At 43.0% G+C, this 24841-nt stretch overlaps 1 protein-coding gene across 3 annotated transcripts in view; it reads right to left on the bottom strand.

The window, feature by feature from the left end:
• The window catches only part of myo5aa (myosin VAa), a 39584-nt gene extending 19593 nt beyond the window's left edge, over window positions 1-19991 (bottom strand). For 2 of the 3 annotated variants that reach the window (XM_072380260.1, XM_072380261.1), the window contains exons 1-13: window positions 19891-19989; window positions 12508-12618; window positions 10732-10903; window positions 10142-10286; window positions 8522-8678; window positions 6517-6660; window positions 5050-5131; window positions 3286-3393; window positions 2970-3076; window positions 2472-2737; window positions 1476-1557; window positions 1215-1355; window positions 484-609 (exon numbers count right to left, since the gene is read on the bottom strand). In XM_072380260.1, the coding sequence (XP_072236361.1) occupies window positions 484-609; window positions 1215-1355; window positions 1476-1557; window positions 2472-2737; window positions 2970-3076; window positions 3286-3393; window positions 5050-5131; window positions 6517-6660; window positions 8522-8678; window positions 10142-10286; window positions 10732-10903; window positions 12508-12618; window positions 19891-19923 (1674 nt within the window). In that variant the 5' untranslated portion in view covers window positions 19924-19989. Of the gene's footprint in view, window positions 1-483; window positions 610-1214; window positions 1356-1475; window positions 1558-2471; window positions 2738-2969; window positions 3077-3285; window positions 3394-5049; window positions 5132-6516; window positions 6661-8521; window positions 8679-10141; window positions 10287-10731; window positions 10904-12507; window positions 12619-19890 lie in introns of all 3 variants that reach the window. The other variant, XM_072380259.1, reaches the window with a different exon arrangement.
• Between the last annotated feature and the right edge of the window lie 4850 nt (window positions 19992-24841).

Here is a 24841-nt window from a genome sequence, read left to right as displayed (position 1 = left end):
TCTCTTCATGGTTCCAGTTTTGCAGGAGCTCGATAAAATATGTCTCCAAGGAAACCATCTACAATATCAGGGGACCTCATGGGGAAGCCCGCTTTAGTCCTTGACCTGTTTATGTCCAACCTTAAACTGAGGTTCTAAAAACAGATGTGAAAAAGACCAAGGCATCACACAGCGCCTCATTAGAGGACATATCACACCAAATTAGTTTCCATAGCAGAAACACACATTTTAACTGCAAAAGTAACCATATATGAAGGACAAAAGCTATCGAGCTATCCTAAAAATGGCGCTACAGCAAACTGCAGCCTGGTAGCTTCATAAAATTGTACGACCCATCGAAACCAATTCACGCCATATTGTTACTTGAATAAAGAGAACAAAACTTGAACTTCGAAGATATCATCAGTACATACTTAACACCTTGATGCTTAAGACTATGATAACAAAGAATGAAAAGAGAAAAAAGACATCTGGCAGGCCAACCTTGTCAGCAAAATGCTGGATGATGAAGGCGCGGTTGGACATGCGGGGCTTCTCGAAGAGAGAGCAGGTCTTTAGGTGGGTGTTGTACAGTTTCTGAGCCCATGACTCATCCGAACCTCGAGGCATCTAGAATAAAAAGGGACGACAGTGAGGGATATATATTCATATTTGACTAAACACAACTACTGTATTTCACAGATAATGGAGTGAGGCATTTCCATCGTTGTTTGCCTCTAAATGTGTACATTTCTCTGTAACAGTGTCTGCAATGTGACCCACCTCAAATGTCAACAGTCTATAAAGTGACCTTGCTGCTGAGAGATAAGCTGGCATTGTGCGAGATCTGACTGAGCTCTGAAAGTACGAACATTGTGCAGAACTGAGCACTCAGCTTTTGACACTAGAAGAGATCGCACCACTGACAGCATAACCCGGAGAAGTGAGGAGCGCGACATTACCCACACTGCATCTCATCACATAATTTTCAATCACAAGCGTGAGAAATTATCTGAAAAAGTCTGGACAACAACAGCCACAAACAAAGCCTCATGTCCGCCTCACTTTGTCTCACTGTGAGAATCAAGAAAAGAGCAGCTCTCTAGCCTGTGGTCACTGCTTCAGACGGAGTCAGCAGAGGAGACTCGAGCCTTATGTGTACGGCAACACAATGACATGTGAAACGATATTATCCTTTACTGTACTATCAGACTATGTCAAATATTAAACTGTACCTTGCACTCCTCGTCCAGGAGGTCCAGGATACCCATCTTGGCTTCTATAAGGTTGATGCAGGGCTGATTGTCATAGAAGTCAATCAGAGTCCAGGGAATCTGCTCCTTCATGTACTCCTCCTGCTCCAGCTTGAACACATGCTGTCCGCACACAAATACAAATGTGGGAATTTAGCTCTTTGCTTGAAGCAAACACATCCCAAATAGTTTGCTTCATTCTGTGTAATGAGCTTTTGGGCAGGTAAAACCCACGCCGCTCACCATGTTGAACTGTTGCTGGAGCTTCTCATTGGCGTAGTTGATGCAGAACTGCTCAAAGCTGTTGATCTCAAATGTCTCGAACCTTATGAGAAAAAGATTGGCAAAAACCTGGTGAGTAACATCATTTTTCATTGACTGCTGTACATTAGATGTTCTCACTCTGTGGCCTCCACACTTACAGATGCATTGTCCCTTTGTTCAATACTAAAGTGAATGAATAAGTATTAATAAGATTAAGTATTTCCCCAGACATTGGATGAGGGAATTACCTAATACATCTTGGACATTAAACATGGGTTTACCTCAGCCGAAGATCAGAAAGAAAGGGGTCATAAATGAGCAGGGGCGAAGAAAACAAAGACTGTCATACTTGATCAAAAGAAGCTTTTGCTTATTACGGTTCATAAGTGAGTGAAATCACTTTAAGTGAGTTCTCTAGATTCTAAAAATGGGTAGTTAATGCTTTGTTTCATGTCTCTTGTAGCATTGGACCATCCTCTGTCAAGGTAAAGAAGATAATGTCCTCCATTGCTTGCAGCAACAACACTCAAAGAGGCAAACCATTCGTGGCTGTGTGAGCGTCCTGCCTTTACAACACTGTTTACTTCACCTGTGCACAATCTATACCTCGTTGAACTGCTCTTGCATGTGCGTCCTCAAGGCCGGCCTTATCTTAAGAGTCTGCCTTTGAGATAGGCCATAAATAATGTAGTCTTTGATTTCACTTTACTCTGCATTTTATATAGATTCGGTTAAGTTTAGAGCAGTAGCCAGACAGCAGTCTGGTGATTTTTGCTTCCTCTTGTTCAGCTCACCAGCAAAATTACTGACTGACAACTTCAGCTCCAGCTGGTCCACTTTTGTAGCCCCTTAGTTCTTTCTCTCATGTGCACTCTCATCTGTCCAAAATGATCATCTTAATCTTTTAACCCATCACCTGCCAACGGCCTAAAACTTAATCCCGCTCCACAGAGGCAAGCTGCCGCTCCGACGTACCCGTAGATGTCGAGGACACCGATGAAAGAGTGCTGTTTAACATTGGTGATCAGAGCCTTGTTGACATGCTCCACAATCCAGTTGAAGAGCTTGGCGTAGATATGTTTAGAGAGAGCATCGCGAGCGTTGGTGGCCTGAAGGCGAGGGAGGGGCTTGACGTAAGTCTCTGTGGCCGTCTTCAGCTTTCTGTGGCACAGCCACTGGGACATATCCGGGTAGCTCACACCCACCAGCTCGCAGAACGCCGTCAGGTGGCGATTGTTAGGCTATAGGAGAAGAAAGTAATTTATTATTTTTATATAAATGTATTACTTTTCAACTCAGCAGAAAGTCAACATCCAGGTAAGGATTTAAACAGCTGAGCTGAAGAAGTCCCTTCAAATAAATTCTCTAGTTAAAAGAACTGTTTAATGTCGTCGTGTTTACTTGTGTACAGCAACCAAAAGATACAACCCCCCCCCCCACCTTTCCTAATGAAGAAAAAACTATTTTCCTCACCGGAATAATGCTGCTGTCTGAATCTTTGTCCTTTATCTCCACGTTTCCTAGATGAAGAATAGCAGCCAAAACCTGGAACAGCCCCATCTGATAGGACTCATTAATACCTGCAAAGGGCATGGACACACACAGATATACACATCAAAATATGCGCGCAGCCTTTTCAGCAGGTGTTGAAGTGTTTTTTTTTTCCCTAGCTTTATAGTGCTTCACATCCTTAGTGATGAGTTACAAAGCACATCAGTCAGAGGAGTCCTCACAAAGCTAGAACACATCTTCTGCACAGACTTAGACCTTTTGTGAGCGTGCGTCTCACCCAGCATAGTGAAGGCAAGTCTAGTACTGCGAAGCTCCTTGGTGTCGTCCACGCCATCAATAACGGGGCTGCGGCCCTGCCTGGTGTACAGGAAATCATTTGCACTGCCTGAGACACACAGAGAGAAACTCTACATTATCTTGATAAACCTGTGAGACATCAAGCAACAAAGACTAGAGCGTTCTCAGTTGGTGCCCTGCTGGTAACAATCACAAATTGCCTGATTAGAAATGGTGAGACTAAAATGTGAAGTAAACATGCACCAAAGTGGTCAAACAGAAGCAGTTAGATGTATGAGATTTTTTTAAAGCGGTTATATATTAAAGTTTTCTGGAACCGAAGAGTTCAGATTCTACTTTCTTGCAGTGAGACTCCTGCACTTACTGTCCTTTGCTTAAATCTGCTCAAAAATGATCTTGATCGGCACATAAGTGAAGACTAATTGTCAGACGGCGGCTGACTCAAAGTGATGCGATCACTCAGAGCTTCCTGGTGTTCGTTCACTCTTAGATCAACAGACAGAGACCGCGTGAGAGTCTCAGGTTCTCAGAAATATATCAAATCAAAAGCACTTCTGTGCAAGAGTGCGATTACCCCAAACTTTCCCACAATCACTGTCTTTATAGTCATTTAACACTGAATTTGGGTATGGCCAGTTGCCTGGCAACAAAAGGCACTGACATGACTGTGACAACCGCTCCATTAACAGAGCCAGGAAGTCAGCAGGAGAGGAAAAGACAGCAGCTGTGTGTGTGTGTGTGTGTGCGCATGAGAGAGTAAGTGCCAACCGAGTAGCTGTAAGTGATGGTGCCAGCAGTGTGTGTGTGTGTGTGTGTGTGTGTGTGTGTGTGTGTGTTCATGACTCGGATTAGCAGGTGCAGGCCCACAGTGGGAGCACTTTATACGGGAGCCTGTTGAACCACTGAGTCGGTGGTGAGTTCTTATAGCGGGAACATGGTCTGATGCATCTGACCTGATATAAAACATGTTGCACAGCAGTAAAGATGTCAAACAGGGAACACAAATCAGGACTGTGACTCAGATATTTAGGATTTTAGGTGTTTTGGCAGTTTTCCCGATTTTGAGTAGTAAACGTGTAAGAACGTTTTTCTGAAATATTAAAACCTGTCCCGCTTTTTTCTGCTTGAGTGTCGTAAGTAGGATTCACAAACCTTGATGATTGCATAGAGTTAGACAACACTTGTCTCAGCCTCATAAATTAATCTGTTCATGAGTAGGTTTGATGAAAAGAATCAAAAAAGCTTTATAGAAAGATTCATTCATTAGAAATGTAACAGAAAAGGTTAAGCCTCCAGCACAATTGTAAAAATCAGTGTTATAAATAATAGTTTGATGACAAAATGTTTCATTTCATCTTTTGTTACCTTTAGTTATTTGCAATTAATTCAGTTAAATTTGGTAAAAGACTGACTGTTTCTACTTGACTTCTACCGAAAAACTGCTTCTGATTTTCATTTGCATTGAAACTGAATTTGGAAAATTCTCTGAAATCACTCATACGTGTCACGTATGAACAAAAAATCTGTTAAAAATGCTTCTTTGAGTGAGGCAGGATGCCTAACGCCTTAACACAATATTCAGAGATGTCTGGGTGCTGCAGCTTCGTCTAAAACCTCTGAAAACATTCAAATCAACAGCCTATCAGCTCATGTGTCTGCTTCTGGTGTTAATGTACAATTACAGCCTGTACAGCTGTGTGTTGCTGTGGGGGGGGTGATGCAGAAGCACGTGCACGTGACTTACTGAGCCTCAGATTCTTGAACTCGGGCAGATGAGCTGATGCACAGAGCTGATAGAATACATGATAATTCCTCTCCTCGTCCGCCTGAAAGAAAGCAGGAAGCTCATGTGTGAGGAAGCTGAGGAAGTCTAAGTACGAAAAAGGTTTCATTCATGAACATCACCTTATATATCTGCTCCTAGTCACAAGCCATTTTGCTAATTCTTTTTGCAACCAGTACCTGCTGAAATGGTATTTTCTTTATTAAAAAAAGAACACCTCAACATCTGAAGCCCGTCACCTGTGTCCCACATCAGAGAGACAACACCCGAGTACAGAATGCAAACACACACACACACACCTATAAATGGCTCACAGGAGCCAGGTATGTGAGAAATGCAAGAAGGAAAGTAATCACTTTTCTCTGCCAACATCCTCATTCCTCAACAGTGGAGTCTATGACAGCAAATAGTGTGTGTGGGTGTGTGTGTGTGTGTGTGTGTGTGTGTGTGTGAATGTGAACTTATGCGGTCATAAAACATCCTTATTCTTTATGTAGAGGCTGCCTTTCTGGTTCTACCAGTAACCCAATAACACAAGAAGAAACATCAGTTAGAAAAAATAAACAGCTGAAAGACAAACCAGAAAATAGAGGCGAGTGTGAATGTGCATTGATTTCAGCAGGTACATAGAATAAATCGTTACCTAACAACATGTATTTGTGACACCTAAAAGATCAGAGACTGAGAAAGAGGAATTTTGTGCAATAACTCGGATGGATTGTTATGGAAGGGATTACTTTTTTTCCCCACCAGCCTTTGTGAAAAAAGGAAATTACTGCAGCATACTCCCTTAGCACTAAAGGACACCAGAGCTAGTCTGACAGCTACTCTGTGTTGCTTTAGGTTTTTTCTTCTGGTGGCATTCGGTAATAAAGTGCTTTTGTGTGTTTATATATTACTACTGAGAGGCTGGATGGGATTGAAAATACATCGGCGCAGGAAAGACTGTGCTTAATAAACTTTTCAGGACATTTTTCTCGGCATAGAACCCCACAAAAGGCGAGAGTGTAAGAGCAGCTTGAGACTGTGTGCATTCAGGAACATGTTCAATTATATGCAAAAGGACACTTCAGCAGGAAAAAAAAAAAACTAGAATGGGGAATCAGTGTAGCATGAATGCAAAAACCCCACGTCAAGCTGCTTTAAGAACGACTCACAAACTCCACAATATAAAAACTAGTCACTTAATGCTAGAACTGACTAAATGTGAGGTTTTACCACGAGTTTGTTCTTAAGAGTTGAGTTCAGAATAAAAGTCAATTGGAACAGTACAGAGATTAACTTTGTCCATTTATCCGTGATGCCTCACGCAGAGGTAACAGACTGTGAAGAGGGAAGGAATTAACCCAAGTCGATGAAAACCGTGCAACCAAACACCACGTGTGTGTGTGCATTCATGCAGCGGTGAATGTGCATTTATGTGCTCACCTGAAACACCACTCGTGATTTCTCCAGCAGATATGTTCTCATGTTGGCACCGATGATACGATAGCGGCTGTCAAAGCCGATCTCGATGTATTTGCCAAAGCGGCTGCTGTTGTCGTTCCTCGTCGTTTTTGCATTTCCAATGGCCTAAATGACAGAATGAGAGAAAGTCAAAAGGTGTTAATAGACGCAACATATATGACAGGGTTCTGTCACCGGTCACAGAATCTGGTTTCGAAACGAAGCACAGTTCTGACTGTCCCAGGACACCACAGCAGCCAAAGGCAAAACAGAGGTGGGTGCATGTGATTACTCAAAATCTATAGAGACGAACTACATGACAAGGGGATAAACAACAGAAAGAAGGAATCAAAAATCATCAGGTATTAGTTGAAGGCGACAGCGATGCTGTTTCAGCTGTATTGACTCTCAGAGGTAGGCCCAGTGATCCAGAAGATGTCAGTGCATGTGTGGTTCATTCTCTTCCACTGTATGTCAGCTGCCCTGCAGTAGCTGCATGTGCTGCTCGTCTGTCACACTCAGAGCAGAGAAAGACGTGTGCTTGCACAGTATCTAAAGCTTTTCTTTCTTAGCTACTACACATAGGCAAGAAAATCAAGTGCAGTCAGCAGTCATACTTCAATACACTGTACCGCATTGATCAATGACCCTGCTAGGAATTGTCAGCAGAAGGGTGGAGTTGCATATAAACGCACGCACACACACACACACACACACACACACACACACACACATCAAAGCTGCACAACCAGCCAGGCTGAACAGAATTCAATTATGTGTGAGCACAGAGGGTTCTTGCTGAGTTAAGGCCAAACACACAGTCTTTCACTGCAGACAAGGAAGCAGTTATTAGAGCAGGTATTCCAATCTTCCTACATCAGCCAAACATGTACAAACACCACACAAAAACACTCCTTCCGTCACACACACACGTTCGCACAGACAGGTTTTGTACAATCTAAAAGGCTGATGCAACCATCTAGTCTGCATCCAGGTTTAGAGGATGCAGTCACATCACTGCGATGCAAGAAGAAAGCCTTCTATTCATTCTGCCAGCCCCTCTCTGATTGGCTGAGGGGGGAAGTGGTGGCTTGGGAGGGAGGCTGATATTAACAGATTTGTTAGAGAGGACTGACAGAGTGGGGGGTGGCAAAAGGTGGAGGAAGAGGCATATGGCCATGAGAGAGAGAGCTACCCAACCCTTCGCTACTCATGACTCTATGTAAAGAAATACACACACACACACACACACACACACACACTTAAGGATAAGATCTGTGCTATCACAGCAGAGAGAAGTCAGAGGCCAGAAAGACACACAGTGCGGTGAAGAAACAAATAGAAGGAGTGAAAACACCAGTGAAGAAGAGAGGAGAGGTAAGCATGAAATTAAATCTTTATTAGTCACAAATAATTAAAACTTGTGAACACTGATCAACAGTGTCAAGGAAGCAAGAAAGCATTCATACATGAAATGTGAGGAAAAATCATTCATACATGAAATGTGAGGAAAAATGACCCAAGACTACCACTTTAAAGACAAACCGACATGATGGTGGAGTGAAAGGTGGGGTTCTGTAATGAAGCCACATTAAATGATTTAATCAGCCGGAGAAAAAAAACAAATGTGTACATTCATTTTGTATTCATTAAAACCCTGCATAATAATATCCTGAGTTGATGCAGAGGCTAACTTTGGTCTGACACCCCCCCCCCTTCCTCTCATTTTCAATGATACTGCACAGGATAGAGATTCTGTTGTAGGGGTAGTGGTCATCAGCCATCCAAAAGGCTGTTCCTGCCCTGTTCAAAGGGACACAAGACCTTTAAATGGACATCTAACATTCAAGATGACCTAACCTTTGAAAGAAAAAAAGACTCCCCACCCAGAAAGAAAAACAGAGGGGTAGGGCTGGGGAATTGGGTTTGGCCACCACTGTATGAATGTCAGAAGGGACCCGTCTAAAGATAAAACTGCTCTTCTCACCTCCATGATGGGGTTGGAAGCCAAGACTTTCTCCTCCACGTTGGCCTCGCTGGCAGAGCCACTGACTGTAGCAAAGTATCTCATGGCATATTTGGCTGATACCGTCTTTCCTGCTCCGGACTCCCCACTCACAATAATCGACTGGTTCCTCTCATCCCTGACAGATGATAAAAGACACACCAACATAACAGATATGATTAGATAAATATAGTCCAGATCTGAATACTAGATAGAGGGTTGAGGTCACGTAGAAAGACGAGCCAAGTTTTGGTATTTTTCCCTTCGGCTAATTTGGTTCCACATTTATTTTAGGGAGCTCGGGTTAAAGAAAGCTCACGAGGGAAACGGCTAGGAATCGAATAAAGCTCAACAATCACAGGGGACCATGTGCAGATTGGAGGTGTCACAAGAAATTATCTAGAAGCATTTTCGCTGCCTGGCGGCAGAACAGGTGACAGCATGCCCAACCCCCCCTGTTTCACTGCATTTCAGGATCATTCACATTAGGCAGCGGTGCTTCCTGCACCGCAGATTTTTTTTCCTCCGACGGCATCTCCTGCCATCTTCTTTCATTTTTCCCTTTAGTGTCTAAAGTTGCTGTTGTGGTCTTTAACACGAGGTCTAATAAAACTGGGTGACACGTGTCACATTATTCTGTATGTTGGTTATATAACATGACATTCAATTTGACATCCATTATATATGTGAGGTACTGAGATGTGTGCCAACAGAAAGATTTTCATGTTTTATGACTCAATTCAAATTAATCTTAATAAAGCAAAAACAAGGTGTTTTCTAAATTCATTGAAAAACTAACTATGAGTAAATTAAAACCATGATTTGGTTCTGCCACCACCATGTTTGACTGTAGAGATTGTACAGGGGACCCTTCACGTCTGGGGCTTGGAAAATGCTGCCAAATAGTCGTCAGATGAGAGGATTCTGCTTCCCGTGATCTAAGTGTCATTCAGGTGACTTTTGGTAAACTCCAACGGACTGTCAAAAGCCTTTTAATTAAAGAAAGGCTTCTGTCTGGTCACTGTACCATTGAACATGATAAATTCACTGCTACACTTACTCACATTTATTCTGTAAGATTCTCATATCTCATCTCATCAAAGGGACTCTCATACATGCGCTCATCGGCTTTCTGGTTACTCTACCTCCCTGGAGTGTTGTTCGTAGACCCACCCCCCCAATAATCAATTTTCCATGACTTTGAAAAATAACAAAACAACTGAATGGTGAACTCGAGGGGGACTGAAACCTGTATCGTACTGGAGGCTGCCTGTCAATTTGGCCTGCATTACATCAGACATGTAGCACTGTTAGTTTACAGCACATGCGTATGTCGGTGTGTTGAAACTGTAAACTCCCAGAGAGGAAGCTGAAAAGACGCACTGGTTGGCTGCAGCAGAGGGTCTGGTGTCTTTTTAAGTGTGGGTGTGTTTTTAGTGCGTGGTTAAAAGAACTCGAAGAGTGAAACAGACCACCATGAGGCTATTTCGGGCTCAGTTTTGACCTACAAACCCCGAAGAGAGAGGCAGGGCTGAGCAACAGGAAGACATGAACGGAGACTGCTCAGGTAACACACACACAGATAATCACACAAACACAAACCTGGCCATCTGCTTGTACGATTCCTCTGCCACAGCGAAGATATGTGGGTCCATGTCTCCCATATTCTGACCACTGTAAGCGTTGATGATGTCGGTTCCATAGATCGGCAGCGTCTCGTAAGGGTTGATGGCCACGAGGACAATTCCTGAGACAAAAAAAAACAGGGAGATGAGCTTGGAACCTGAAGCTGGACCACATTAAGAGCTGCCACACAACTATGCACAGGACACTGCTCTTATTTGTCAGCTTTTCAAATGACATAAAAAGACAAACAACAACAATATAGCATGGCATTAGTTCACAGCTAATAAAGTATTAGATAAGCACAGCATATGGTATTTACAATGATGAGCTAAGACAATAAACAGAGCTTGATCTGCAGCATAAATACTACTGAGGCTATGGAAGGTCACAAACAGCATGACCGTTTAACACACAAAGTATGAAATTAGCTCAGAAGGTTTTCTGTTTCATTCATCGAGACTTTGCCAGATGTTCGCCTCTTCAACAGTACTCTCTTTATCTCATCAGCCGTCACAGCTGATTATTCAGGGGGGGGTGATGTAACCGATGTCAGAGAATCCTCCTACCGCAATAAGTGTAGATAAGTTTCGAGTCCATGAAGCGGACTTTGAGGTTGTGGAGCACAGCTGGCTCATGGAGGTAGCTAAGAGCTGTGAGGTCGTTCTCGCCCACCAGGATGTCGGGGTTTCGTAGGTAAGGCAGGTTCTTCGTCTTGGGGTCCAGCTTGTGCTCGATGTTCTGGGAATGAGCAGAAAAACACAACAAAACTGTTGTAGCTTTGAAATATAGGATATTATTCCACTCAGAGGATAATGCAACACCAGTAATTTATCAATTCACTTTAAAATGACCATGATCACAATTCCCTACAGGACATATCTAAATGGTACATTTAACCAGCAGTCGGGCATCAATTTGAGAACTTGCAAAACCAGATTTATCAATGCTGAATACGATCTACACGTGGCAAATCTATTTGCTTTTAGACACAATCCTTGCATTAGCGTTCAGTCTCATGGGTTTGGTGGTGCCTCCAGTTAAAGAAACGCTATAAAAACATGTTTTACTTTGCTATGGTACCTCATACGGTACGGCTTCCTGCAGCCATGCTAATATTATCCCTGCAAAGTCATCTGTTTGTTGATAGAATTAAATCTTTCCCATACATACAAAGATGTGTGAACTCCTCTGCATGCTTGATTGTTGTAGTTCTCTCCATCTGCTCTCTAATTGAGGCCGGCTAACGCTGTAGGTGGCACTTTCAATGCTCTTCATCTGTTTATTTTTATTTTATTTTATTTTTTTTGTATAGGCCTGAGTTTATGCACTTTGTGCACGTTCTTATTGTCACATTTTTATATCTATATTGAAGAGGTCAACATGCTTTTCAGATGCTTGTTTGAGAGGAGTAGGTATTGCGATATAATTCATTAATGGGCAAATTAAAATAACACACCACATGGATGATAACTGTGATGTAAAAATGAAGAAATACTACATGAAAAATAGTATGACAGTTGTGTTGGTAGCATATTGTTGATTTTGTACCCTGTAATATAGTCCCGAACGTTAGGGTTACAGACTTTTTCTACACCCAAACTTTAATGTGCTTAATTCTTTTGAAAAAATGAAAATCAATGAAAAACACTGACATTGGATGTCTAAATTTCCCTTGAATTCCATCTTAATCAGAAACTATTCAACCTATGATAATGTGTGTGAAATTCTGACAGCATGACATATCAGACACTCAGTCTACAAGAACTTCACTTTATTACACCAACAAGGGCGCACAACTGCTGAAATGTGTCAAAAAAAGGTTTGGAGTTCCTAAGATTCAAAGATGATTTTAAGTTTGGCTTTATACTCACAATGTTTATGGGAGTATCAAACCTAAAAACACAGACCGGATCTATACCTGCAGACAGTTGCCACAAGTCTGGAAACATCAACAGCCAACAAGGCATAAAGAACCAAAGACAAAACCTCTTTGATAACGATTACATTAACTACGATCATATGAATTACAAATCACTAAAGGCAATATGGCAAATGGCTCAGCTGCCAGCACGTCTTCATTTAAAGAAGCGCTTCTTTGTGATGGCGAGAAGCAAGAACTGTGCACTCATCATTGCTTGTAATTCAAGCCAACAAATTAAATGTACCGTGATACATTTCGAACGCTCCTTGGAGGCATCTTTGCTTGAAGTCCCATTTGGGTGCTGATGGTAAAACCAGCAACCGCTAATGAAATGCAGCTGAAGCTGGGCAAGAAGTGACGAAAGCAATAAATCCAGGAGCTAAAACTGAAAGAGGGACACTATTCCACTTATCGTCCTTACCGTTCCATCCTCCAGCATGAGCTGCAGAGAGGCGTCGCCATTTTTGTAGTCCTTTATCAGCTCGGCAGACTTCCACACCTCCTCTGCATCGGGGATCCACACTCGAGCAGACTGGGAGAAAAACGGACAAAAGAGGAGAGGGAAGATCAAGTTAGATAAAGGATGTGCTAAGCCTGCTGATATCATCATTACTGTCCTATTTTATTTCACTGACTTTTGAGACATAGTTTTACCGTCGTGTTACAATAAACCCCCTCCATCTCGTCATCCATTTACAAAGTTCAGCCGGAGCTGAAGAAGGATGACCGAGGAGTTTTCTTGCTTCCTCTCTGCTGATAGTGAAAACAGCATGACCTCAGACCAAACACTGGGGCCTGTGTTTTCACAGTCATGAGCACATGTCTCATAACGGTCAGCAAAGCGATGGGAACCAACTTCGGAGTAGCTCATGATGGCTGAAGAATGCAGTTGTGAATATTGCTTAGTCATCACACAAATGATGGTGCCCGCATACGACCACCACCACACAACTGTTTCAGACCTGTGACTGGAGACAATCAGCTGATCAAAGACATGTGGAAAAGCAGTGATGAACACCTCCGGGTCGCATGTCTGAGCTTTACGAATGTATTACACGTGCTTGCACATACACACATGTGAGATAACTGCTGGTTGACCTGAGAGTCACTGAGGCAGGGACAGAATCACAGCAGGAAGACTTAAAAACTCTACACTCTGTACAGAAAGCTACGGCAAACACAAAAGTCTCCTTTATAGGACATTCAGCATTACAGATTCTGAGTGGTGGTTAAGCATAGACTCTATAATCTCATATAGACTGATAAAGACAGATTTCTTAAGCTCCAAAACACACCAGCATTCCCAGTTTAAATCCAACATAAGAGTCCAACCAACATCTCGACACACTGCGCTGCTTACGGTTTCATCTCCCGTACACATGCAGTGAGCTACTACCACAGAAACAGCCAAATGACACTTCCTTCATAAGGACTTGTGCAACCGAAGCACATGACGATGAGCGCTCAGAGTCTTTCTGCGAGTTCGACAACGATCTCGCAGCGCTTTTTGCCCTCGTTAAATAAACTGCTGATGACAATTTCACAGAGGCCACAAAGAAAGGTCTCATTGTAGAAGAGCACAAAACTGGATTATCATGTCTGCTGCTCCACTGCCGATCATCTGAATCATGACATCATGGTCACACAAGCCCTCATCCTTCCACCCAGATCACTCGGTCTGACTCCTGCTGTATCAATAGGAGTAGTAGCGAAAAATGGCTGCAATGGTCACAAAACTGGAGACTTTTTCCCGCTGACGTTTAAAGTAGGTGCATTTACTGAAAGGTCCGCCCCCATCAAGCTCTCGGGTCGTTCTAATTTGACCTCCTTTTCCTAATCCGTTTTTCTCTTCACCCCTGCAGGGACGTCAAACATCGGAACCAGTGTGGTTAGACAGCATGCACTGCGGTTTAAAGGTTTTTCCCTGAGTGGCAGAGGGCAAAATTAACAAAAATCCATCTCATAAGGACCTGCATGAAGAACAAGTGAGGTACGCCAGGAGCATACACTCACATTTAAAGTGCAGGACCGGGCCAGTGCTGCTGAAAACAAGTGATAAAAAGCTTTTAAGGGAACATCAATGTAAAAATCTGATTGCAGTAAATAACAAGCATCTTACGACGGGGATCAATTATTCAAATGTCTCGGTCAAGTTACTCCACATGCTGATATTTTACAGCTAAAACATACTGAAGTATTTCTGTATTCCAGTTATCTCTGAGAGCCAACGTCCCACTCTTACCTATCTACATCCTTTTAGATGAATTAAACAGAAATTCATTCATTCATTTGCCCCCCAAAAAAGTTATTGGCACAATGAACCTGAGCATTTACATTAAAATCTTCAGTAATGTTGCCAGTTCAGGTGTGTGATAGATACATTAATATCATCAAATACAGGTACGTTTTCTTAAGCAATGAGAGCATTGAATCACATTAAATTGGATTAGATAAGATTAGATTAGATTAGCCTTTTCCCTTAGAAGGAAAACAGTCTCGGCTCTTCAGTCAAACTACAATAAGCTTTACGTGTTACACTATATCCATATAAACCTGCGATATACACACACTGTAAAGATCAGAGCTAGTTAAAAAAATGGAAATATGAAAAAATGGCAACAATGTTCACACTAATCTATTTTTCCTCACTATTTGGAAGAAGCTTTAGTTGTTTCAGTGACGGGTTACTAAATATGTCGGACTGTTACACATGCAGTGGCCTTCCGGAAACAACACAATAATGCTCAAAGTCGTCACGTTTTTCCAAACAAGACAATAATTGATTTGCTAAGTCTGCTAACTTCGTACAAAATTTGTATTGCGTTTGTATTGCGTGGAGCAAAATCATTTCAACACCCTTCATACAATCTTATGGGACACAGAGATAAATATACAATAAAGCAGTTTTATTCAAAGTTGTAGATAAACAAAGCCTCTGGGTCGGCCTTTTTCCATCTCTCTTCTCATTCCACCATTTTGTTAATCATTTCACCTTTTTGGTCCCCACAGGAGACCGTCCCAACAGTCAGCCTCCTAGCAACAGAGAGCCAGGGAAAGAAATAGAGAAGAGGAGGAGGAGGAGGAGGAGGAGGAGGAGGAGAATGGAGGCTAAAAATAGCAACTGAGAGTTTTGAACAGCATCGCACCTCACAGTGGCATCACTGCACTACCGGGCACACTTCCTGATCCTGATAATCATCATCACACTTACAGCACACACACATAGGATTGTTTCACACATCACCAGACAGAAGCTGATTATCTTTAGGTAACGTGGAAATATGTTGCCAGGCAGATCATTTCTTTGAGTTTTCAACAGACAAAAAGACAGACAACACAACAGTCCAGCTGCAAGGGAAATAAATATTCATACACCAACAAATTCCCCTGGGTTAAAGTGAGGAGAGATGAAGGTTGAAACTTAGCCTCACTCACTCTCTCTCAGACACACACACACACACACACACATACACATGCTGACGGACATTTAACATGTTTCAAGGACGTCACCTTCCACAGTGAAACGCAAGCTGAAAAAGAGGAGCGGCCTAAAAGCTGGAGAGAAAAGTGCAATCGCCTCGCAGAGGGACGGATGGAGGGAATTATGGATAATGTTCAGGCTGCAGAGTGACGGTGCGGCTGATGACGGAGAAGGAAAGACGTCAGAGCATCTGTGACATCAGAAATCACACGACCGAACTGGCTCTGCTTTTAGCTCTCTTGACATATGCTGCATGCAGTATTTGTGAGACGATGCGAGATGCAGAAGCAGAAAGTATCATCACAGATTGATCAACACATCCTTAGCAAACACGGTGCGGTTAACACTGTCGCTGTCAAGCAAAGATTTCAGGTTTTCACCTTTTCTCAGACCAGAGAAGGTGGTGCATCTCTGGATCTTGTTCTGTACGAAGAGTCTTAACTTTGTTGTGGATGCAGTGACAAACCGTTACAGACAGCAGCGTTCAGGAGTGTTTCTGAGCCATGTGTGCAAGGCTGCCACAGCCAACAACGAATAATGCTTTTCAGCCTTGTCCTCCGCATTTAGACATTTTCCCCCAATTTTCAGAATATTTCCATATCATCATGTAGCCAGCTGATAAACCCACGCGTTGACCTTTTCTTTTCAAATTTAATAATGTTTTAGATCAGTTGAATATTGGCTTAATGGTTGTGAAACAAGCTACAGTCCCGCACCAACTTCCCCTGAAACACGTTCGCATCCACTTCAGCGAGAAAACTGCGTCTTATGTAAATTTACGATAAAACACAGAAACAACTAAAAATTCCTAGTTTCAAAATACAACACGTTGTGTTTTTGTGCCATTTTGAATAATATGATACTTTAAGGTACCAATTGCAAATGCCATTCCGCTGCAGCTTTTCAACTATTGTCAATCTTAAGACTGTAAAGCTCCAAATCGATGATGTTTTTCATCTCGACTTTCCAGAAATGCCTTCCAGTTCGCTGCAGCGCTGCAGCATTTTGAGCTTTAGGCAGAAGCTTTTCACGCATGAGACACATGATTTTCCACAAAAAGGGACAGTGAATGGTGTGATGGTATTGGTATCGACATCCTGATGTAAAACAAAAACCTCAAACTCGATGTGAATAAAAACTCACACTGAAGTGAAATCAAAGCTTCTGTTATTGATGGCCTCTATCAAAGGCACAGTTCAGACAGGTAGCCATCATGCATGGGTTAATGTGCAATGTGGAACAAGCATGAGAGTTACTTAAAGTTTATATGAATTACTTATATTTATAGAGAGAGAGAGAGATTTAGATTAAACAAGCAACTGATTTATTTACAATAAATTTACAATCCAAGAAAAAGTAGGAATGACTTGCGAGTCGCTTTAGTTCAGGAAACGGAAAGTCACCCGAAATGATCTCTACATCTAGTGTCAGACGGTCAGTTCACAGCAGGGGAATGTTACTCTTAAAGTTACAGGCTAATGCTAATCCTGGGTTAATTGAGACAAAGGATCACTGCCTGATTAAGCTAAGTCAGGGTTAAGCACCAGCTAATCTGATCCCAGTCAACTGCAACACAATATCATTACAGTAACATATGGCCACAGGTAATTACTGCTGCAGCAGCACACTGACAAAAACATTTCTACTAAAGGAGTTTCCTGAATGACACGTAGAGTCGTGGACACATGAAAAAAAAAGATGAAATTTAAGGAAAAGAAGAAAAAAAAATTTAAACCTCTTCCATCCAAAACAACTGAAACAGAAGTTTGCTGACATGCTTTTTGGTGTCATTGCTGTAAACTCACAATATGCTTTTCAATTGACATTCCCACCTAATACTTCAGATCATTCCTGCTGAGGTTTCCGTGGCAGCAGAGATCCAGACAATGGCAGCGTGCGCAGTACTTGAACGTGTGCTGGTGGTGCAAGGCTGTGGCAATGGGTCGGGGCAAGAGTAAGAAGTGTTTACAAATCTGCTCAAAGTCAACAGCAGATTAGAAAGACTTAGCCTGGGGCTTTCACTCTTGAACTGGAGGCTTCCCGACTTTGACTTCTCAAAACTTTGGCTGGGTTTTCTCGCTCCCTCTTTCAATTTGAAGGTGTGATGTGTTGGGATAAAATTCAAATAAATTAATAATCAATCATCTGGCCGACTCTTTACCAGGTCTGGAAATGAGGTAAAAACAGCCAAGCTTTAGCATTCGACTCATGGTCGACTCAGTGACTGCAAGGTGTTTGGGTCCTGTGGCTTAAAACCAAACCTAAACCATCAGCCGTCCTCCATCGTGCCTCCCGTGTTTGAGCCGATACGCTGTGTTTGGTTTTCAACAAATGTGGCACTTTGAACCACGGCCAAACACCTTCACTTTGGTCTTGTCTGTCCAAAAGCCAACGTTCAAGAAGTTTTATTTGCCTTGTTCTTTTTTTCTTTAGAAAGAAGAGGATTTCTCCTGCAACTCTTCCAAACGAGTCTTTCTCTAATTGTACCGTCTTGAAACTTTATCTCCCGACATGCTGACTGAGGTCTGTAGAGTCTGAGATGCAGCTCTTGGGCTTTTTGTAGTTTCTCTGAGTATTGCACAGCCTGACCTTGGGGTGAACCTGCTGGGGCATCCACTCCTGGGATGATCAGCAGCCGTCTTTAATATTTTCCACTTGTGAAATGTCCAAATTGTTTGGAAATGACCTTATGACCCTCTCCAGATTGATGGGAAGCAACAATGGTTTCTCTAAGATCGCTGCTGATGTCTTTCCTCCTTGACATTGCGTTAACACACACCTGAATGCTCCGGATGAGCCGACTCCAAAAGCTTCTGCTTTATTAGACGTGCTCACATTCGCTGACGATCAACTAATCGAGTGCGTTTGATTAGCAGCACCTGGCTGCTACTTATCCTCTGAATTCCAATGGAAGCAGCAAGAGAGGACTTTGGTGCATTTTTACTTTGTTTTTCTTGAAGAAATAATGACAAAGTGTACCACGTCATGTGTTGCGAGTTAAGCTGAGGTTGATGTGAGGAACTTTTAAAGACCGGATTAATTTTTGTTCTGCAGCTAAACTCACTTCAGGTAAAATTCCACTCTTCTTCTGCTCTGCTGAAGGAGTGACCGCAGTAATCTTGTGCTTCTAACTATGGATGGAGGAATGAGAGGAATTTGGACAAAAGTGAATCAAGTGGAAGAAGATTAAAACCCGAATACATTTTACAATACGAACTGGCAGAGGCAAGGTATGCAAGAAGAGTTTTGCCCTCACCTCTCCTCAGTAAAGCTGTCAATGGAGTCCCAGACGGCGGAGGCCTCGTCACATGATGCCACTCATGTGAGAATCTGCTGTTTTTCTGCTCAGCTGGGCAGACACTGCATGATGCCAAGACTCAGAGACCTCAGTGCTGGTGAGGATTTCGCTTTGCAGAAACTTTGACTGTGTTGACATTGATTTCCTCCAACTACAGCGCTGGCACAGCTATCTGACTGTGGTTGCCAGAGTTTAGCCTTTTATTAAGAAGCCGTGACGATGCCCAGCTACTAATCATATCAGTTGGGCCAGTGTTGACTCTTGGAGGAAGCTTCTGTACGTTGAGCAGGAGAATGTGATGCAAGCGCACGGCTGTCCTCTCTTCTGATTACATTAGATAGTAGTGTGGGACTGCATCACTGACTTTATTCATTAGACAGATATGCAAACGTGGAAACAAAAAAAAACAAGCTGTGCCGATATAACTTCTATGACTTTGTCCTAAAACTATCGCTCAGTTGCTGGGAACAATAACAAGCTTCAACACACAGTAAGGTCTGATAAAACCATTTGTACCTCTAAAGCGACCTCTTATCAAAAGCAAACAAATTGTTCTCTCCATTTAGCCCACAATGTTGTGTCCTTGCCTGCCAAGCTGCACGCATGCCGCTGTGTACAAAAAGAGGGACAAACTACAAGCTAGTTCCAGTGATTCAATTTTGTCAATCTACAACAAAGATGTTGCTGTTATTCAGATACTAAAACTCTGCACAGACTAAAATCTTATTTGTAGCTAACTGGAAGTTATTTCTGTCCAGCTGACTTAAGTGATATAACTGTCTTCAAGGGTGTGTCAGGACTTGGGCTCCATGTTCCCCATTACAGAGGAAACGTACCAAATTGGAGACCAAAACACTGTGTCCAAGACCCAGACGAAAGACTAAAAACAACAGATGCTCCATCAAAATATCAGCATACCGAAGTCCATCTTCTTTGAATATTTCCAAGAGTTTTTACTCGACATGTAACCCGAAACCACGGAGAGTAAGCTCCCATTTAAAGATTCAAATGATGCGAGGACTTACTTGAACAAACATATACTCCAGCTCCCGGTTCATCTTGTCTGTGGAGTCAGCCTCTACCTCATGCTGTGCATCTGCTGGTTTTCCGGATGCCTCCAGCCGCACACGCCACAAGACCGGACGCTAACTGACCGAGCAGTGAGCTCCGGAGCAGAACCATCCCATTGTGTCTGCACACACGAGCAGCGTCCACTGACGTTCCCCGCGGCTCCCGCGACACATGACTGGCCTTCCCGGCTGTCTGTCAACAAACATCCCGGCTTCCTTTACTGATCACATGAGTTGTGAGGAGGACAGGCTCTCCGAGCAAGAAAACAGTAGTTACTCAGAGACCACAAACATACTGAGAGCTAAACAGAAAAACAAGACGCTTTAATGCCAGTCCAACACACAGCGGTTAAACCTTTTCAGGGAGGTTAACACCTGCCCCATTGCAAGTTTCAAAACTAGTCTTTCTTTTATTTTACAATGTGTAACGAGACGGTGATTTGATTAGTGTTGGGATGCTGGTTGAAAACCCAAATGGGATTCAGAAAAATCATGAGCCTCCTTTCCTCAAACTACCCCAACGAATCGCTGTCTCTGCAGCACAGAAACAGAAGCTCGATGAGCTGTTTTTCCCGTAAACACGCAGTCTTATTCTGGTTGCATCTGCATCGGTGTGTTGTCAGCACAGCGGTCACTACATGCCAGAGCGTATACAACACAAATACTTTAACCAGGTTATCTCAGTAACCTAATGCACATGCTCTCAATTAGAGATGGAGAAAAAATAAATAAAAATAAAAACCCATCGCATTTGTTTAATGTAGAAACCTGCCACCTGATGTAGCTAAGGTGGCACATTTGGAGACTTTTTGTTCCATAAAGGGAGCTATGACATGACACTTAAACAGCTCACAGAGAGTTTTGTCCCATGAGAATGATGCATTTTCCAGTATTCGTGCATACTGTATATATGTTGTAAATTAAGAGGTATCTGTTGTGAAACCGGAAGCTTTTTCTGCTTCAAAAAATCCCAACAATTATTACACCCGCTAGTTCTCTGAATTGAAGCCGATGGCATTTTTTCCCCCCTGGAAAGGCAAAAAAAAAAGCTCACATGAACCAATATATATCTGTGAGAACTCCAGTTCTGGTACCACAGCTCAGGGTCTGGGCAAAAGCAGACATTATAAAGTAGTAAAGAACAGCACAGCAGTGATTTTCCCTCCACTGTCATTAGGTTGACACAAAGTTCATTTATCCTGACCTAAAATCATACAATCGAGGTTCGTTTACTTCGTGGTTTCCTGACTGACCTTTTATGTAGCTTTTATCTGACATCAGACTCTGCGAGACAACGCCATTTCAGACCCAAAAAAAGCCCTCATCTGTACTGCTGTCTATGGGTTGAGAAGGTCAAACACGCTGCGTCTGGCAACACCCCAACAAGTGATGCAGCGGCAGGTGTTTCCCTCTCCATCAGCTGTTCCTGACCACTACTCTCACTGTGTGACATCACAGCCCAACACGTTGCTGTATGTGCATCAAGCTTACAGGTGTTTCTGACCCTCATGTGATTACATATTTCATAGGTGGCTCTCTCAAAACAAAATGTACCATTTCAAACGACATCGGGGGGCTTTTCTGTTACCTCTTCTTGTGTTTTCTTTGCCTTCACCCCGCATACCACACAACAACAGCGCTCTTGACTGTGGGGAACAGGTAATTAGTGTCTCGCCACCAGCCCCTGGACAAACGCACCACACAAATCGAGGCGGTCTGATCACAGTCAAAGCATCTCTCTATGACTAATGCGGTCAGCTTCTAATGAAGCCGGAAACCTGCTGGAGAAATTGTTTACTTTTTTGAGTTGAGGCTCATGAGTCAACACAGAGTCTAGAAATGACACAAATGTTATAGTTCGACAAACACTGCTTCAAGTGCAATGAGCACGTTTGATGCTCCGGGTTGTGTTTCCACTCTGTCTCATCCTCTTAACTAGCGCCTCACTTCCATTTCTGTGGGAATATCCTTCTTCTCAGCCATCTCTAGTTGTTCTTGTTACACAGCGTTGTTTCATTCACTTTTACCACCTTTTACTACTTTTGATCCTAATTCGTTTCACATCCTGTGCTCGAGCAGAGGAAACAGATTCACTCTGGTGTAAAGACTCACCTGTCTTTGTACTGGTGGGCAGTTCAGACAGGACCCAAATACAGATTGGAGCAGGGTCTGATGTTGTGTGTTGGTGTATACATACACACACACATATATATATATATATATATATATATATACACATTTCCATGTTCAAAGAGCAGCTTAGACCCACTCAATAAGCTTCTATGAGGCTGACTCACACACACAAAGAGCAGAGTGTTTCCCACCCCTGGGCTGGAAAAGTAAATCCCCACGGAGGGGTCCCAACATCAGAGGCAGACCTCATGGACAAACTGAGCCATTCAAAGCAGAAACTAACTTTAGACACAAATACCCAAACATTCACCTACATTTAAAGCAGTGAATAGTTGCGTTAGCACCCAGTTTGTGCATGGAAAGAAAGCCAGAGGTTAACCCCAAAAAAATTCATTTAGGGGGAAAAAGTCAAATATACGACGATTGTTTTCCATCATTCATTTGCTCATACGTGTCTTAGACCTGTTGGTGTGTTAAACGTGAAAATGATGGAAAAAATGTTTTTAAATGGCACATTTTGGCAAAGCAACGGTCAGATATTCCCACGAGAAAAGCTTCAATGTGTTTGAAATGTCTACAAAAGGACTCTACTTTGACCACAGCCCAACAGTTCACATTATTCCAACTAACGCTCGGCTCAGTTTGTGCTGTCAGACATTTCATCCGTGTCCACTCACTGATGACGAGTTCACATCTTCTCAAAACTTCTCTGAGCCACTGAACGCCACGTTGAACAAGATTGAGATCTTAAAAACAACCCAGTGCTGGCCACAGTTTAGTGCAGATAAAATAAACTTCAACAGCAATCCTCATGCCTTCTCTCCACCACAACCATTATTCAAGCTGAACACACCAGCTGTCAAAGTAGGGGGGGGGATGGGTGACTCATCTCCTCTCCCTCACACACAGGCGCACCACTTTCTTCATCCCTGCTTCACATTTTGAGTCAGTGTTTTACAGCAGCAGCAGCATGTGACCTTGTGAGCTGCATGTTTAACAGGCCTCCTCAGCAACAGTATCAAGTTCTCCACAATGAGCTCTAAGCAGCCACAGAGCGGCTCGGGGGGGCCTCTTCTGGTCCAAACACCCGAGATGCTAAAGAGGAAGGATGCTAAACTATCTGGATGCTGGGTGCAGCGCAGCATCTCGGCGGTACCCAGCGTGCTGAGCTCCCCTCCAATCCAAAACAAAGGGGTCAAACGGCTGAAATAATCAGCAACGTTAAAATAAACAACGACATTTAGGTACATTTTCCCAAACTGTAGCTAAAGCTGAATATTATGAGCTAGAAGCGTAAAACCAGTGCCTCCATGATGGCTGGCACCGCCTTTGCATCATCCCCAGCTCCCGAGCTAAAAAATGACGAGCCGGGAATGATGAAACAGTCATGGTGACCAAACAATATGACAAACGTCAACAAGGCGTCAAACCGTTGGTGACAAACGTGATTCTTTTTATTTATTCATTACTCTGCGAGCCTCCGCCGCAGCTGTTAAGGTTTGATTTCCGTCGGTCGCACGCGACCTCCTCCAGCTAACACCCACCAAGCGTTACCTCCAAACCCCGAAATGCAAGTCGCATGTGACATCTTCATTCATTTTAAATCCACTGTCACCAAGCCCGTGTGCACAAAGACGCAGTCTCCGTGGCGAAAACGATCTCGCCGCCAGCTTGTTTACAGGGAGAACTGAGCTGAATGCACGCGGACATTTCGCAGAGAACTGAACCAACTCGAAACCCCCCAATTTAGCCTTCAGGCTAACACACGGACCTGTGAGGTAGCGTATAAACATCCACTTGTATTACCTTTGTGTACAGCTCCGACGCTGCCATGACGGTCAATCGCTATGTCCTTCTTCCAATCAGGGCAAAAGCTCCGGCAGGTCTCCGCGCTGCACGGACCTCGGTTTGTGTTTTCATGAAGCGGGGGAGGAAACCTTTGCCTTGGCGGGGAGTCAGGGAGAAGATGTGTTTCTCATCGCCATGATAACCAGAGAGGCTTGAGGCTGCTGATGTTTCGGTGTCTCACTTTGCATTCTGGGTACGATGATGGATGAAATGATTCAGCCCAAAAGGAGAGGGGGCTGCTGCTGCCGCACGGGAAACTGCGCCGCCTGGTGGCCAAGGTCTGGAAACACAAGCAAACACACAAAGCAGAGAGGGGGCTTGATGCATATCTCCTGATTTATAGTTAAAAACTCTCCGGTTTTCTCTCAGTGAATGAATATGTCTTTATATGTCTTTATGTGGCTGAAAAAAATTAATCAGAATATTTTTTTTTCTCTGAACTTAGTTTTTGTTCGATTGTTTAATTTCAGGCCAAAGTTAGCAGGAGCTCCCGCCTCGGTATTTCTTCATGAATGGGGAGAGAGCCACATTGTAGACACACAAACAGCTGCCATTTATTTAAAAATTAATTTCAGACACCCGCCTCTCAAAACCTGTGAACAATATCCAATTTATAAAAGTTACTGTGTTACAAAACAAATCAAGGGCAAACCAGGGATTTAACGCGATCATTTAAAATAAATATATAACTGAATATCATCTGCATAGCAGTGATAAAGAGATGTGGTTTAAAACAAACTTGAGATATGCTGAAGAGGGAGCAGATATAAAAGAAACAAAGGCCCTAAAACAGACCCTTGTGGCACACCATAAGAGATATGGGAATGAGGGAAAGCAGTAGGCAAGGTTTTCTGCATTAGTTCACACGAGAGCACCTTAAAACACACTATGAATCCCAAACAACAAGATCAACACAACACAGCAA

Source organism: Leuresthes tenuis, unplaced genomic scaffold (genome assembly GCF_036924035.1).
Source record: "Leuresthes tenuis unplaced genomic scaffold, fLeuTen1.0.hap1 SCAF_2, whole genome shotgun sequence".
Taxonomy (NCBI): Eukaryota; Metazoa; Chordata; class Actinopteri; order Atheriniformes; family Atherinopsidae; genus Leuresthes; species Leuresthes tenuis.
The sequence above is the reverse complement of the archived record's forward strand: the minus strand, read 5'-3'. Positions and strand labels throughout refer to the sequence as shown.